Here is a 17,638-nt window from a genome sequence, read left to right on the forward strand (position 1 = left end):
AACTCTTCAACCTGCCGTTTTGCAGCAGAATTTCTCCAATTACTCGACTGTTTTAATCTGACACTTGTTGATGCCCCCACTCATACCAGGGGCCACACTCTCGATCTAGTCATTACAAACTGTTTCTCTCAGCAATCCTCTGGTGTATGCTCTATCTCCATGAAGATGTCTTCACTATCCAGCCTCATCAAGCCCAAACGCCAAATCAACCTAGAGACTATGGCATCCGATCTCCAGCATCTCCTTTCTGTAAACTGTCTACCACCCATGGATTCAGTGGACTATTACAATAACACCCTCAGAAGCATTCTGGATCTTCATGCCCTGGTCAAAACCAGAACAGTCAATTTCACCCGATCAGCACCCTGGTATACCGGTGAACTACGAAAAATGAAGGCAGCTGGGCGTGCCATTGAGAGGAGACTCAAAACCACAGGTCTCACGGTGCACAAGCTTGCTTTTCAGGAACACCGAAAGGACTATTCAAAGTCACTTATGGAAGCACGGTCAACTTTCTACTCAAACGTAATCAGAAATGGTCCCGGAAACTCCAAACAGCTGTTCTCCACCATAAATCATCTACTCAAACCACAAACCCCCTCACTTACAGAATCTACAAAATAGCACTGTAATTTCCTGGACTTTTTCAAAACAAAAATAGACTCAATTCACTCTACCTTTCCTGGATCGTCACCACTATCCACCCTGACTATGCACTCACAGCCTGCCATTTCGGAGCCCCTACATTGTTTTCCAGAAATCTCACCGCAAGAGGTTGAGACTATAATTAAAAGGATGAAACCTACCACCTGTGCCCTCGACCCTTTTCCTACAGCTCTAGTGAAAGTAAACACCTCTGTCCTAAGTCCTCTGATTACCACTATAATAAACAACTCCCTCCAGTCTGGCAATGTTCCATCTGCCCTAAAAACAACCATAATCAGACCACTTCTCGAAAAACCCACCCTTGATCCAGATGTGCTTGCAAATTACAGGCCCATTTCCAATCTCCCATTCTTCTCCAAAGTACTGGAAAAAGTTTTATCTTCCCACCTCCAGGATCATCTCAAATACAACAATCTTTTCGAAAAATTTAAGTCTGGTTTCCGCTCCGCACACAGTACGGAAACAGCCCTGGTTAGAGTCACAAACGACCTACGGATGATAGCCAATGCAGGCTCACCATCCCTCCTCATTCTCCTCGATCTGTCTGCTGCATTCGATACAGTGGATCATGGCATACTCCTTAACCGGCTGCCTCAAACCACTGGACTCACTGGCACTGCTCTTAACTGGTTTAAGTTGTACCTCACTAACAGAACGGAGTACATTTCACTTGGAAGTGCAAGGTCCCGGCAACACCGTTGCCTGCGGGGTCCCTCAGGGGTCAGTCCTTGGCCCCATTATCTTCATCATCCCCCTCAGCTATGTCATTAGCTGCTATGGAGTCTCATTTCACTGCTATGCTGATGAGACACAACTGTACATGAAATCAGAAACACACACCTCCATTTCACCCACATCATCACCGTCTTCAACACTTACTGCCTGTCTGAAGGAGATAAGGGTGTGGATGAAGCACAACTTCCTCCAGTTAAACAGCTCTAAAACTGAGGCAATTCTTGTTGGCACACCACATCAAACCCAGTCGTCCTCCATAACTGGTATAACTATCTCTGATCATGACATTCCTCTCTCCACAACTGTCACCACTCTTGGTGTAAGATTTGATCCAAAACTCCGCTTCGAAGGCCATATCAAAAACCTCTGCAAAACATCTTCCTACCATCTCATAAGTATTGCAAAACTCCATCCAATGCTAACCTTAGCAGATGCTGAAAAACTGGTCCATGCCTTTGTCTCCTCCAGACTGGATTACTGTAACGCACTTCTCATCGGGATCCTTAACAAAAGCTTGCAGAGACTGCAGTATGTTCAGAATAGTGCTGCTAGGATCCTGATGAGTTCGAAAATACGATCACATCACACCCATTCTTCAATCACTTCACTGGCTTCCTGTTTCCGCAAGGATTGAATATAAGGTGTCCCTTCTAACCCACCATTGCATCTATGGAAATGCCCCCCCCCCCCCCCCCCCATCTGAAAGAACTGCTCGCATCTTCAACTACAACTCGATCACTCCGTTCAACAAACTCAAACCGCCTCCTTCTCCCCAAGACAAAGCTCAGCACTATGGGTGATCGGGCTTTGTTCTGCCGCTCCTCGGATTTGGAATGCCCTTCCCGACCATCTGAGGGCACCTCAAACTATTGAGACTTTTAAAAAAGGTGTATAAACATTTATTTTTAGGAGAACTTATGACTTTTAATTTTTCAATCTATTAGTATTGTATCCTTCTTAAATTATCTTAACTGTAGCACTTTGAGATTTGTTCTAAATGTAAAGTGCAGTACAAATAAAATCTTTTATTATTATTATTAATTATTATTATTATTTATCACCTGAGAGGACAAAAGAACATACTAGCCCGCATAATGAATGAGCTCCAGGAATGTGACCGAGCAACAGGACAAAGGACATATATTATTTTTTTTAGGTTTTAAATTAGTCTCATGCTAAAAAATTTAATAATAAATAATTAAAATTAAGATACAATTTATACATAACGAAATGCACTTTAAAAAAAGCTATTCACTTTCTACAAAACAAAAAAATAAACTTTCTACAAAAAACTCGATATTAACTCGATAAAACACTTTGATATTAAATAAAAAAAAACATTAGGCTATAATATTTAAACATCAATATGAAGAAAAATACATTTAACTGGTATTTTATATTTATAGCTAGGGTTGGGAATCGTGAGAAATTTTCCGGTTTCGGTTCCGCCTAACGATTCCGGTTCCATTAAAATTATTACACAAATAGTGGTAAAGGAAAAAGGCACAATACGCAACTCAAACAATCCATTTTGTGTTTATTACTTGCTCTAAAATTAATTTACAGGTTGGCAATGTCAAAAAAGTCCTGTACTGTACATATATTACAGTATTAATTAAGCCATTCTTGCAACACATTGTTTTTCAAATGAACACCTCTGAAATTGTCTTATTACATTTTATCTCTCTGTCTCTGAATAAAACCAAGTTATAAATTATATTTATTAGTTATATTTATTAATTAGTTGTATATTAATTTAATAGTAATTCAGTTATGCAGTGAACTTGTAAATAATAAATTGCAATTCAGCATTACAAAGGTAATTGTGCCTAAACGCTTACCTAAACCATGGTGACTCAACGGTTGACATATATATATATATATATATATATGCATATGCCTTACACTATAAATCTGGTATAAGCCCTGAGGCACTTTGTGCTGTAGCAAATGTTTTGTCAAATTGCTAGTGCAGCCTCCTTTGCATGTTATTAACTTTTCACATTTTGCTTCATTATCATTCATTCTTTGGAAATGATAATCCATACTTGTGACTTTGTCTTCGCCATGCTGGTGGTCAACAAGAAAATATCTGACGCAAAACCGTAAATGTGTAGCGCGAGGGCTTTCAGTGCTGAACTGCGTTGCACTCCTGGAAGCGGCAGGCAACGTAATTAATATTCATGATGAGGTGAGCCAGGTTTTCACAACAAAACCCGCACAATTGCACAATCGCTTCAACCCGCGGACATGAAACACAGCCCGCGGCAACAGTGGAAAACGGGAAAGCGGGAAAACTATTGACTTGGCAACACTGGCTGTCACTCGCTATGAAAGGATACGCTTCCAGCGCTTCGCACACACATTGGACCAGAACCGTTTTCGGAACCGAAACTTAGGAATTTCGCGCGGTTCTGGTATTTTTCAAAAATCAGTTTCGGTTCTGAATAAGAACCGGTTCTCGGTTCCCAACCCTATTTATAGCATCTGAGGAGACATTTGCGAATAAGCTTTATTGAGGTGACCCTAGGCTCTTTTACAATAAAAACGTTTTAATCAAACCAAGCCAAATAAATCTTGTCTAAACAGTCTTGCGTGTATGACATTTTAAATTGCAGCAGGATTCATATTTAAACTGTCTTTTTGCGTTTAATAATCACAGATGCTAACAGAATAAACTACCTTACAATCTACCTTACAAAGCCTACCTTACAATCAGCCCTGAATCCGTTGCTTTAAAAAATGAACAGCTTTTTTAGGTATATTTTTCCAGGATTATTTCTCAACGCGTCTCAAAACGATGTAGCTGAAGTAACGTTACAGCGCTTCACTAGATGTTTGTATGAGTTGATGTGTGGGCGTTGAGGCGCGGATCGTCAGTATTTGAATCTGAAAGAGCGCGCTCCGTGGGCGTGGTCGCATTAGCTAGATAATGAAGTGGCTTGCGGGTGACTGACATACTCCCTTTTCAAAAAGATTACATAAACACAGCATATTTGTTTTCGATTTGGTTTACAATGTTTAAAACCTGACATTTCAACGTTTCTTAAGACATAGCTTCATGAATACTTGTCTCACAAACATGAAACGAATTCTTTTTCTGAAGACTATCTGAATGAACATTTTTGAGAGGCTGCAGATCGCGCATGTTTGTTTTCTTCATTTTGCAAAAAGCATAACATTTAGTTTTTGTGACTGTACAAAAAAAATAGAAACTTAACAGATTATAATGAATGACACTTGCCTGAATGATAAAAACAACAGTTATTTGAGTCTCTTTGGCACTGATAAGAAAAAAAGTGAGTCGATCACGCCGGCACGATGGCCGACTCGAGGGGGTCGAGTCGGCCGTCTTAACCTGACAGAGCCTGAGAGAATCGCAGAAAATCCCTGAATCTAGATCTTTATAGCTTGTCGCGTCATAGCCGAAAAGTTTTGAAGCTGCTTTGGCCTTGACTTAGTACTGAGTTAAAGGGATTAGGGATGCACCAAAATGAAAATTCTTGGCCGAAACCGAAAAAGAGGAAACCAAGGCCGAAAACCGAAACACGGAAAGAAATGATGCCAATTATTAGTACCATTGCATTTATGGCTATGACTGTGTACTAACTTTACTAAAATCAAGGCATTGTAATTGCATAAATTAATATTAAAGTTTCAAAGAATAAATCAATTACAAATTATGCCAATATTTATTTAGCACATTGCAACAATGCACAGTATAAAATAAAATTCAAACTAAAATGTTTAACTTGACCCCACTCATGTGTACATTAAATAATAATGTACAGGCCTACAGAAAGGTTTTAAAATTAAATGTTCTCTCATAAAAACAGTGCATTTAGGTCTAGTGCATTTTAAATTTTTCTCTGTAGGACTGCTACAAGAGTGCATTCAGAACAAGTGCAACTGCTTAAAGATACAACTATTTTCTCTGTAGGCCTTCAACATAATAGTGTATCAAAACAAAGACTGCCATAGCCCATATGTTAACTGTTGAATAGGGGTGTAACGGTACACAAAACTGTCGGTACGGGTTCGGTACAGCAGTTTTACAAAATGGCTTTTTATTTATTTTTATTGGTTAACTGGAGAAAAAAAAGTATCTGTCCTTAAATGAATTAAATTATAACTAAAAGTTTATTGAAGATATTGCTGTAAACTATATAGGGAGCCCTTACTTGCACATTAATATTAAAGGTTAACAACAGAGCCCAAACTATTAGCCTAAATTCAGTTGCTATTTTTTTTTTTAGGTCTAATAATCAACACTCAAATAACATAGTACGCAAACATGTAAACTTCACATAAGGCAGTTTTTGCAATAACTTCTAAATCTAATTATAAAATATTTTTTTATCCAATTCGTTGTTGAAATATAATAATTTATACAGTGTCTGTCATTTTCATGACAGGTTTATTTAAACATACATGAAATCAAGATATCATTAACAGGTTAAGTAGAATATAATGAATATAACGGCTAATATAGGTCATATATTTAGTGAAAGAAGAGTTGATTTACTCTAATGAATAAAATTCTGTGTACACTGAATGACTGCCTGAGGTAAATGTGATGCTAAAGTTACATGACATTGTTTAGTTTACAAGCAGTTATATTGTCGTCTTTTCGCCGTTGAAACACTGATTTAGCGATAACACCACATATATACATGACAGTAAGTTGCATCCTCAACACTCCTTAGATGTTCATTCATGTTTATTCTTAAAGGAAGAGATGATCGATCACAGATGATCGCGTTCACGCACGTGCGCCGCCGCCTGAACTGTGATGTGATCAGTGATGCCACATTAAAGAGCGTCAAAACGGCATTTATCGTTTGAATTTCGTGATACATGTTGATCGATGTTGGTGTGGGAACTCTGATTGAAGTGTGTTCCGCGCTTAAAACATGCCCTCTGTTAAAGATTGCATTCGGAAACCGTTCAGTTTCACAGTGAAGTCTGGTCCTCTTCTCATCGAGAACATGAGCTGCTGCACTGAACAGCTGCATTGAACAGCTCTCGCTGTCGGTGCTTGTGCATGGAGATGTGGGTGTTTCTCAGATATACTGAAATGCGTCCACACCGCAGACATGTTGCTTGCAAGCACGTGCAGGTTGCGGTTTCTGTTTGCGTCATCACAACATTTCGGCCGTATTGTTTCGGTGATAAAAGTCTTTCGGCCGAAAACCGTAAAAAAAACTTTTGGGCCATTTTCGGCCGAAAATTCAGTGGCCGAATATTCGGTGCATCCCTAAAAGGGATAGTTCACCCAAAAATAAAAATTAGCCCATAATTTACTCACCCTCAAGTCATCCTAGGTGTATATGACATTCTTCTTTCAGACGAATAAAATCTGAGGTATATTACAAAAGTCCAGGCTAATCCAAGCATTAGAATTGGATTCATAGTTGCTCTGTTTTTGAAGTCCAAAAAAAGTACATCTGCCCATCAAATAACGTGCTCCACGTGGCTCTGGGGTGTTAATAAAGGCCTTCTGAAGCGAATCGATGCGTTTGTGTAAGAAATATTCATATTTAAAACTTTATCAAGTAGAGTTCCAGCCGATGGATTTCCTTGGAAAAGTGTTTAATGTTGACAGTGAAACTCTAGATGCGTACGTGACGTCATGACGAGCGTACCTGGTCGCGTTAGTCTTTAGATCGGCAGGGGAACTTTCAACAATTTTTCCATAAATTGAACAGGGAAGGCGTCGGTCGAAAGTTTACTTGATAAAGTTTTAAATATGGATATTTTTCTTACACAAACGCATCGATTCGCTTCAGAAGGCCTTTATTAACACCCCAGAGCCGCGTGGAGCATGTTATTTGATGGGCAGATGCAGTTTTTATGGACTTCAAAAACAGAGAAACTATGAATCCAATTCTAATGCTTGGATTAGCCTGGATTTACCTCAGTAATATACCTCAGATTTTATTCGTCTGAAAGAAGAATGTCATATACACCTAGGATGACTTGAGGGTGAGTAAATTATGGGCTAATTTTCATGTTTGGGTGAACTATCCCTTTAACCCTCTCGAGTCGGCAATCACGTCGGCGTGATTGGCTTGCTTTTTTTCTTATCAGTGACAAAGACACTCAAATAACTTTTTTTTTATCATTCAGGCAAGTGTTATACATCCTTATAATCTGTTAAGTTTCTATTTTTTTTTAGTACAGTCACAATAAAAACAAATGGTTGTGCTTTTTGCAAAATAAAGAAATCAAACATGATGCGCGATCTGCAGCCTCTCTGTCAAAGACGTTCATTCAGATAGTCTTCAGAAAATGACCTCTAGCTTATTGAATACTTGTCTGACAAACATGAGCCATAAGTCTAAAGAAACGCTGAAATGTCAGGTTTTAAACACTGTAAGCCAAATCAAAAACAAATATTCTGTGTTTATGTAATCCGTTTGAAAGCAGATCGATGTTAGTCGTTCCTGAGAGTCTCATTATAGACTAATGCGACCACGCCGATGAAGCACTTGCTCTATTGAGATTCAAATACTGAGGCGACGCCCACACACACATCAGCTCAAACAAACACATCGTGCAACGAGGCGCACTGAAGCTTTCTTTGTTTAAATTAGCTCAAAATTACTGTCAGATGTAAGTAGTTACCTTGACAAACTATACATTTAAAAGATCTAAGACTCAAGCTTCCATTTTTGACCTCTGTTTTATTCTCAAAGTTAATGTGTCAGGAGTTATGAATATGAAATCCGTCAGTACCTTCTAAAGATTGTAATACGAGCGTAAAGATTGTAAAATGAGCGTAATGAAGATATCATCTTCATGCGTGCTATATATGGACTACATGTGCACGGAACGCCCTCCGACTGCCAGTATGAAGAGTTTTTTATGAATGAGAGCAGCTGACGCTCGTATTACAATCTTTAGAAGGTACCGACGGTTTTCATATTCATTGATCAATTTCTGGAAGCTGTTTATGTCAATGTCACATGGTATCAAGTTTGAAGATAAACACACAATCGCGACAATATATGGCTTATCTGTGTTACTTGTAACATGTTGGGTGTTTTCATAATAGATTATATTTATAATGCAATGCTACTCAAGCTTTTATAATTATGCAGAATATTGTAAAATATATTTTGTCTTATTTTTTTTTGATCCAAAGCCAAATGAGATCACAAGGTTATTTAAAACAATTGGTGTAATAAATCATAAATTGTTGTGGCAGAGAATATAGATCCTTTGCGAGTCATTTATCTCAGGTGCTCTCATCATTATTCATTAGATACCACGCCTCCTCACATATTGGCTTTGTGAAGAGAAACTGTCTAAATACAGTGTAAAAAATACTTCTGAATACATTGTCGATGCGAATACAGCTCTGTGGGCTGTACTTGGCATAATTTAGACAATTTGATGCCTTCACTCTAGTGATACTGATTGAAGTTGTTCTAAACAACCATATTGACCAAGCAACTGTGATTTTTGTCAACTTTTTTGATCCTGATTTCCATTTGTTGCCCATTTTGGACTGGAGCCTCATGTTTTGACAAAAAAAAAAAAAATTACTTGTATAAGCAATTCTCATTATTAGTGATATTTAAAATCCCATATCATATGCTGTTATAATTTGGAACTTTGATGCTTGAAAGGATTCAGATCAGAGCTTGTCTAAGGTGAGCCATTTTGTTTGTAGATAATGAAGGCAGCTCATGGAGGACGACTGGTAGTGACGGATTCAGAGGCAGAGGTGAGTAGATTAACTTTCACTAAGTAATGATAAAGCGTAACTGTAAGGCGTTGATAAAACACTGTCTGCAGTGTTTCTGGAGCTCCCAGCACTACACATTTTCAATGTTTCCTAGTTTAAGAATTATTAAAAATTTGACTGGTGTGAAATTAAATTTGGGGTTGGGGAACTACATTTCTGTAAAATTTAGCAGGATTAACAAATGACCTTGACTGTACAGAATCCCTGGTTAAGGATGTACAAAAATAAAAAAAAATAATATTTATATTTTTTAAAAGAATTGTTATCAGTTACATTTACAGAGTTAAAAATCTAAAGTTGTTTGTTGTTGCTTAGTGTGAATGCTGTAACTGTTGCTTATCTGTTGTTAGGAGGCAGGGGAGGATCCCGAGGAGGCAGAGGAGGCTTCAGCAATACCTTTAAATCAGGTGATATTACGTTCATCCTTGATCCACCTCAACAGAAATCCAGTATTAATGCTGTCAGTCAATTTTGGTTACACTCAGAGGAACAGAAACACATACATAGACTAAAATAGATGTTGTGAAAAGTCACACTTGTCTCGGACATGGCAAATTGGGTATTTTGGGGGGTTATTTTGGGTAAATTTTTGAATAGTGGTTCTCAACACTTTAGGGACAAATGTCAACCTACTTCCTTGCAATGTGTATATATATTTTGTTCTGCGTTACCACGATACATCTTCAATTTTACAGGGGAAAATTGGCTAACTGTAACACATCATGAATTCGCGCAATTATCTTTGACAATTCCAAACGCTGTTTTTATGTCCCCAATGTGGGAAGGGACACCACACACAGGGTAATTTAAAATTAAAGTGAGCAGCAAAACTCCTTTATGAATTGCCCTCCCAGAAGGCTGTCAGCAAAGGGTATATGCAGTGATCACTTCACTGGAGTAATTAATAATTTATGATCACATGACTCAGGGTGTGTTTTGTGTTGTCTACACAACATTACAACTGTTGTTTTTCAAGACGAGCACTTTTCTTGACCTAAAGCTGGCTGTTCTGTATGCCAGTAAAGCATGGATGTCTTTATACTCATGCATGTGTATGAGTGTGTATAAATTTGAGATTTTTTACATAAAATGCTTTATTTTTCAGAAACTGATGAAAATGGCAACGATGAGGGTAATATTTCTTTCTTTCAAATAACAGGCATGTTTTTCTGACTTTTGTGTCAGTTTCATGGAGTCCATCTGTTTGTTGCAGGTTGGAAAGGAGGTGAAGGCAGGGGAAGAGGCCGCGGTGGTTTCCGTGGTGGTTTTCGTGGTGGTTTCCGTGATGGTTGGTTGTTGGAATAAATTGATTTGAATTGTAAATGGCAAAAAGAGATTACTTGAAATATGCATAGCTATGTAGGAAGTAGGTTGATTGGGCCAATGGTGAATTATATAGTTTAGTGCTCATTATACACCGTTGACCACAAAACACTTCCTTTGACCAATCAGAGTTGAGTTGTGTAAGTTCATTTTAATGTCTCATTTTTAAGGTGGTAATGAAGACACTGGAAGGAAAAGCTTTGGAAGAGGTGATACATTTTAATATTCATTTGGGAATGAATGTGTACATATGTATAAGAATTTTTAATAAAATATTAATTTATCTTCCAGAAAATGATGAAAATAACAACGACGAAGGTACAATTTCTTTCAATTTACGGATGTGTTTTTCTGACTCTTGTTTCATTGTTTCATGGAGCCCATCTGTTTGCAGGTTGGAAAGGAGGTGAAGGCCGAGGAAGAGGCCGCGGTGGTTTCCGTGGTGGTTTTCGTGATGGTTAGTTTTTTTAAGAAATTAATTTGAATTGTAGTTATGAGAGAAAATGGCAAGAAGATAGACCTGCAACTAGCACAGCTATGTAGGAAGTTGATTGCCTGGGGCAATAGTAAATTATACAGTTTGTCATTTAGATTGCCTTTGACCAGTCACAATAGAATAGTGTAATTTAATTTTAATTATCTCTTGCTCTTAAGGTGGTGATGAAGAGACGGGCAAAAGAGGCTTTGGAAGAGGAGGTGATGTTAAAATTAATCTGTTTTTAAGTAGTGCATGAGTGATTTCTTTTTATCAGGTGGCTCTTATGGGTTCAACTGAACATTTTCTTTAATGGATCTAGGTTTCAGAGGCCAAAATGAGGAAGTGTTTTCCAAGGGTAATTTACCGCATTTATAGTAACTAGTATGTAATAAACTGCTGCTTTAACTTACTGGTTTTCTTGCTCTTTCTCTGATTGTCCAGTCTCAACAACAGACAAGACAGATCAAGAAGCAGGTGAAAATGCTGGTGGGTCATATTTACCTTCAGAACAAGTTTCTAAATGCATGTAATCAGTGACCACAATATTTTAAAACTTATAAAATCAGGTTTCAAATGTATGCAGTCAGTGAAAGTGTGAAAATGTATCAAACGTAATCCTGTAGTTTATCATTGCAGTTTTAATAATGCTGCTAGTTGAGTTGGTCAGGGTTTTGTGTTCATCAATATATACGAGCTAAAGTACCTTACTAGAATATTTCAATTTGGCAGCATAATAGCATGCATAGTCTGCATGTAACATGTTAATATATGGATTTTGAAGCCATTTATCAGATTTTAAATGTGGTCTGGAAAATGGTATGGAAATTTTGAAATGGAAGTCATTGCTGCAGCCTTGTTTTATATCTAAAATGAAAAAACATCCTGTTTGTCTATCTTTTAGGACCCAAGGTTGTCTATGTGCCTCCTCCACCTCCAGAAGAGGAGAGTTCCATATTTTCCCAATTTGCCACAGGCATTAATTTTGACAAATATGATGATATCCCTGTGGAAGTGAGTGGAAGCAATGCTCCAAAAGCTATTATGGTAAGTTGTTGGTGTATATACTGTATTTTACAAGCCATTTTAACTGAAATTGTTGGATCAGTGCAGTTTGGATGTGACGTGTTAGTTACGCTGCTTTCCTGCTATTCATGACTCCTCTCCCATGGACTTGTGGGATAGAATTTGTGCTCATTAAATACACACTTCAGAATCTTGGCAGTAGTAGATAATTTGAGTGTTCATCTGCTGTTTAGGATTGGGCGGCATATCGAGTTTGTCCAATATATCGATATATTTCTTTAGAAACCATACAGAATGAGGCAATACCGTTTATCGATATACAGTAGATTGTTACGAACGCATCTGAAAAATAGCAGAATGAGCTGATGCAGGGAAAGTGCATAATACAATTTGCCCTAAACATGACACATGCTTTATATTAAGGGCTCTAAAATAACTGGTTAGATATAGTTAACAAGTATAGTTTAAAGCAGTTTGCCCTGTCAGATGCTCTGAGTGATACTTGTGCTGACAGACGGATAAATACTTGCGGTGTTTAACCCTTAAATGTATGACCGTTTCGCCAATCATTCTTACATATTCGGGTCTTTGGCGACCCAGATCTATATCAACACGGATGGATCTCTACTTGCCGTGACAATATAAAACTCCTGATATTAGTGTACCAATTATAGAAGAATAAAATAAAGCATATTTCGTTACCTTTTGGATCTTGGAAGGGTTCAGTTTGAGCAGATGTTTTATGCCATCATCACTGTCCTCGTCAGAGCTCATTTCCCAGTACATTCAGCATCTGGCTCATATTTGCGATCTCAAGCATTCTCAACTATCATTTTCAAAATCTTCAAAATCAATATTTTGATCACTGACAGCTGCTTCACCAGATTCAGCATCAAGTGACAGTGACGCTAATATTTGATTGCATTCAGTATAGGGGTGCACGATATTCACAAAATGTGATTGCGATATCGATAATGAATATTGCGATATCAATATTAATTTCAATATTTTTTCGCACATTTACATGCCTCAAGTACATTTCTTTCCCCGCTGAGGTCTACAATGAATGTGCAGGTATTGGAGGACATTCTTTTTGAACGTTTAAATAAGCAGTACGGACTTTAAGCTCAAATAGACTGATTTAGGCTAGTTTATGGATTCCGTTTAAGCCTGTCCAAGCAGGCTACTAGCATCTATCAAACATTTTTCCTATAGTCTTTCAGATTGCCAATACAGGACAGGTCAATGTTTTCTATATAGACGGTTGATGCTTCGTATTAAATGGTATGTTATATTGTATTAAATGATCAAGCTTTATTAGCTGACTGAATTTGATTGTGATGCAAGGACGTGTTGCGCAGTGTTTGCTTTGAAATTACCAGTTGACGGTGCATTAAAAGAGCAATGGTTATCCAGTTTATTTATTCTTTATTCATGCAATTTTTAAAACAAGTCGTGTTGAAAAAAGTTATGTACAAAGAATGTTATCACTCTTCTGAAAATAAGAGGGCCACTTTAGATTGTCTAACGCTCCATTAAAACAGGTCCGCTGTTTATGCTTTGTAATTAATGCATGTATTTCTGGTTTTAAAAATGTTATGAAATATTCAAGTTTAATTACCATGCATTATTATTATTGAGTGAAAATAAGTCTATTTATACATATTTTGTAGGCTAAATTAAAATAACGTTATTAACCGGTATTTTTTCATATCAAACCGTTTTCGGAACAGTAATGTTTATTGAGGAACGCAAAAACGGAAACGCTATAATATCGATTCTGCTCGGAGTGAACCGATTGATATTTTTTTCCGTTTTTAAGCCCTGCTTACAACAAGGTTTATTTCAACTGAGTCATATTGGATTGGTACAACATGAATAAATAAATAATGTCTGGTTGTACAATAGGGATGCAACAATAGTTAGTCCACAGTTCAATACATACCTCGGTTTTTAACCACGGTTTTTGGTTCTGTTCTGATGGCTAGTCACATCAGTTTTGCCATTCTATTCTTAGGCGACAGGAACAGAAAGAGAAAAAACAATTTTGTTTTTAATGTCAAAGTAGTTATATTTCGTTTTCTTTCTTTATCAAGTTAATTTAGAAAAATGTTTGAAGCATTTTTTTGTTTGTTAAATTAAAGTTTTTGCTTTTTAAAGTGACGACCAAGCGGCCAGCGGCTGACAGTGAGTTAACCCAACACTTTAGCCCCTGAAATCAACACTTATAAAATCCATATAAAACACTTAAAGCATCGTTTAAACGTTTAGCCTACTATCACCACCATCACAGTAAAAAGGCATTTTTGACAAGATGAGGCAGGCAGATCGCAACGGCGCGCGCGAACGAAACTGGCTACACAATCTAAACAAATAAAAAAAAACATGCTGGTTGTCTTACCTTACACCTCTCCGCAAAATGAATAGAAATCCGATCTTCAATCCCGCGCTATCTGCACATTTAACGGAGTTCATGTCAACGAAAGCAACTGATATGAGCATTTTATTCATTAGCTCATTTCAACATCAAAGACTGCATTATGAGAACGAGCGACCTAAACACTGGTAAGAGCCTTTAGTCTCATTAGTTTTAATGAAGATGGTTGTGTTTTTGAGCATCTAAGACTTAGCTTATTTTCAGTTTCACTTGTGGCAGTTTGCGTGTTGGCTTGCTTTACTCATTTGCGGCGATGCGTGTTGCATAGCGCCGTCCTCTAAACACTGTGCGAGTCAGTCTTGACAGTTGCGGACTCGCGATATCATGGTCTCATGTTGTTTCCACCAGCGCAGCACATCTCATTGTTTCTTTTAATTATTGAATGTCTAAAATATAAAATGAAAGTATCTAAATATATACTGAATGTCTGATCATGTTTTGATTCAAATTTGAGGATGATACACTCAAAAATGTAGCTTCTGTAAGCTTTTATGTCAAGTCTAGACGTCCATTCAAAAAACGTCCTTTATTTCAGAACATTTGTAATCGTAAAGAGTAGTTTTTCATTCAAATAAATCTGCAATAAACTGATAATTATAATGGATATACAGTTACTGAAAAACTAAAGCAACTATTTATAGAATATACAAAGTGTAAAAAAACTCATTTAGTTGATAAAACCAGTCTGTCATAGTCTGCGCGCAGTAAAGGCTACTGCCTCTTTAAGACCTACAGGGTTTTTCCTACATTGAAAATTTTTTGGCGGCCGCCAAAACAAATGGTTGTCCCGCCAAAGCCTTATTTGATGAGTTATTGTGATTTAGGAGTGATGTAGAATAGATGACCGCTGCCCTTGCGTTAACTGAGTGTCAGAGAGAACGACCAGAGAGCTCCTCCCCCGCTCGCCACTCTCTGTCTTCAAAATAAGCATTCTTAGCTTTCTAATATTTCACATATTACGTTAATCAAAATCAAAAGGTCGGAAGACCGAATCCATGTTGCACGTGGCGCTATCAGACGATGTTTTCCTTTAATTACCGCTGGGTGTGAAATGCGCTCAAAAAACATTGACTGATTCTCTGACCAGCTGACATAAAGCATACTTTCAATAAACGTGAAACAAATCCTATCCGGTTATGAAGTGTTTTCTGTGTGTTGACAAATCTTTCGCGATGTTCTAACAGAAGGGATTCACACACAGCGCGTCAGCCAATGTCCGATTCGCCACATTATGACTCCTTTGAACCGAATCATTTTAACGACTGGTTAGAACGGATCAGTCCAACACTGAACTCATGAATCAGTTGAATCATTTACTCAGAACACTTGAAATGAGAACACAAGTGTGCTTACCCACTTTAGCAAGAGTGGATAGTAAGAATTAGCTTTAATCATCCACAGTCTTTCAGCTTATTTATTTGGACAATGTGTAGTAAAATAAATAGCCTAAAATCATTTAGTTTAGACTGGAGTGAACCCAGAACAAAGTTGTGGTTAGCTAGCTGATAATTTTATGAAATTGTATATAGCAGAAAATTAGGCTATTTGTTCATTTTTTAATACTACTTTTTAATATTGATATGATTATATACCAAAACAACTATCAGTAAATAGTGTAAAAATGAGGAACAAAAACAAACATCAAGGTATCAAAATAAGATAAGCAAAAATTACACATTTTCTTTGAATTTATTTAAAATGTTTTGTCAGTATTGCACTTGCAGATCACGTGGGTAGGGAACTTTTTTACTGTGCGTGCGTGTGTGTGTGTGTGTGTATGTATGGATGACCATGTCTGTCAGCCACCACCGAAGACCATTTTTGACCCAGGAAAAACCCTGCTGTAGTCATGAGCTCTGTCTCTTTCTGGCTTTGAAGATTAATGTAATTTTTAGCTCAAACAATAATGTACCATCTAACGATTATGTAAGGGATAATCCACAGCTAGGTGTGCATTAAACAATTTTAATGCACACTGGAGGCAAAGAACCACTCGACGCGAAGCTAGGTGTGTATTTGCATATTTGAACCCTTTCCATCAGTGACTGTATGATTTTGAGATCCATCTTTTCACACTGAGGACAATTGAGGAACTCGAACACAACTATTAAAAAAGGTTCAAACATTCACTGATGCTGCAGAAGGAAACACTATGACCAATCGTTTCCCTAGATAAGACCCTATTCCTCGTCTTGCAACTTGCGCAGAGCCTCTGAAGGCCTTTGAAACTGCATTGATTTGGACCTTAAACAGTTTGGTTGCCATGGAAAGCTATGATGGGGAGAAAAATCCTGGAATATTTTCCTCTAAAAACTTAACTTTCTTTTCAACTGAAGAAAGAAAGACATGAACATCTTGGATGAGATGGGGGTGAGTAAAATATCAGGACATTTTCATTTTGAAGTGAACTAATCCTTTAAGAGCCAGGAGGTTAAAACTTTTGAAAAGGATGAAGATGTCCACATTTTAATTTTTTTGTTTAAATATCGCATTTTTTCATTTAGTGCTGCTGCCCTTCGGAAGCAACAGAAGATACTTACATGTTTCCCGGAAAACAAATTAAGTATCATTTACCTTGATCTTCAAATTCAAAAGGTTTTCACGCCCGGCTCTTAATGCATTGTGTTTCCTTATGAAGCATCAGTGAATTGTTTGAACCTTTTTAATAGTTGAGTCCCTCAATCGTCCTCAGTGTGAAAAGAGGGATCTCAAAATCACACAGTTAATATGATTAGCCTTTTGCTTGACTAAGTTATCAAACAGCTAATAATGGGTTGTTAATGTTACACGAACCATGTTCCCGTTCACCATCTCAGCCTGACTTCTAAAAATCAGTATCCTTAGAAATGTTTTGAACAACTTAGAACATCAGTGGAGAAAGGCATAGTGTATCATAACATCATAATATACATAATTCACCTGCTATACTAAAAGTACCAGATTTTTCATAACAACAGAAAAATATACCAGGATAACCTGGCTTCTCTTGAGACTCCCCTGCTTCACAGCATAATAATGATGATATGCTAAAGCCCACCTGCACATTGACGTTATTGGATGGATACAAGCTAGTTTGATTACAGCCTTTTCAAGTCAAAAGATGGCACTATTGTAATGAGCTATTCTTACTTTGATAGGGAAAGTGAAGAGATTGCAGAGTGATACAGTATATACTACTTTTGCTCTCTACCAGTAAATGTAACCTGTAACATGGATTATTCTT

The 17,638-nt window shown here is 37.4% G+C and overlaps 1 protein-coding gene across 1 annotated transcript in view; it reads left to right on the plus strand.

Moving 5' to 3' along the window:
- Window positions 1-795: 795 nt before the first annotated feature.
- The window catches only part of ddx4 (DEAD (Asp-Glu-Ala-Asp) box polypeptide 4), a gene marked incomplete at its 5' end in the record, with an annotated part of 51,719 nt that continues 34,876 nt past the window's right edge, over window positions 796-17,638 (plus strand). Inside the window, 11 exons of the mRNA XM_079803997.1 lie at window positions 796-1,386; window positions 1,559-1,720; window positions 9,080-9,133; window positions 9,505-9,561; window positions 10,368-10,442; window positions 10,648-10,686; window positions 10,872-10,934; window positions 11,132-11,173; window positions 11,275-11,310; window positions 11,397-11,445; window positions 11,857-11,999. Coding sequence (XP_079660123.1) covers window positions 796-1,386; window positions 1,559-1,720; window positions 9,080-9,133; window positions 9,505-9,561; window positions 10,368-10,442; window positions 10,648-10,686; window positions 10,872-10,934; window positions 11,132-11,173; window positions 11,275-11,310; window positions 11,397-11,445; window positions 11,857-11,999 — 1,311 coding nt within the window. The remainder of the gene's footprint in view (window positions 1,387-1,558; window positions 1,721-9,079; window positions 9,134-9,504; window positions 9,562-10,367; window positions 10,443-10,647; window positions 10,687-10,871; window positions 10,935-11,131; window positions 11,174-11,274; window positions 11,311-11,396; window positions 11,446-11,856; window positions 12,000-17,638) is intronic.

The sequence above is a fragment of the Gobio gobio genome (assembly GCF_949357685.1).
Source record: "Gobio gobio genome assembly, chromosome: 22".
In the NCBI taxonomy this organism is placed as follows: Eukaryota; Metazoa; Chordata; class Actinopteri; order Cypriniformes; family Gobionidae; genus Gobio; species Gobio gobio.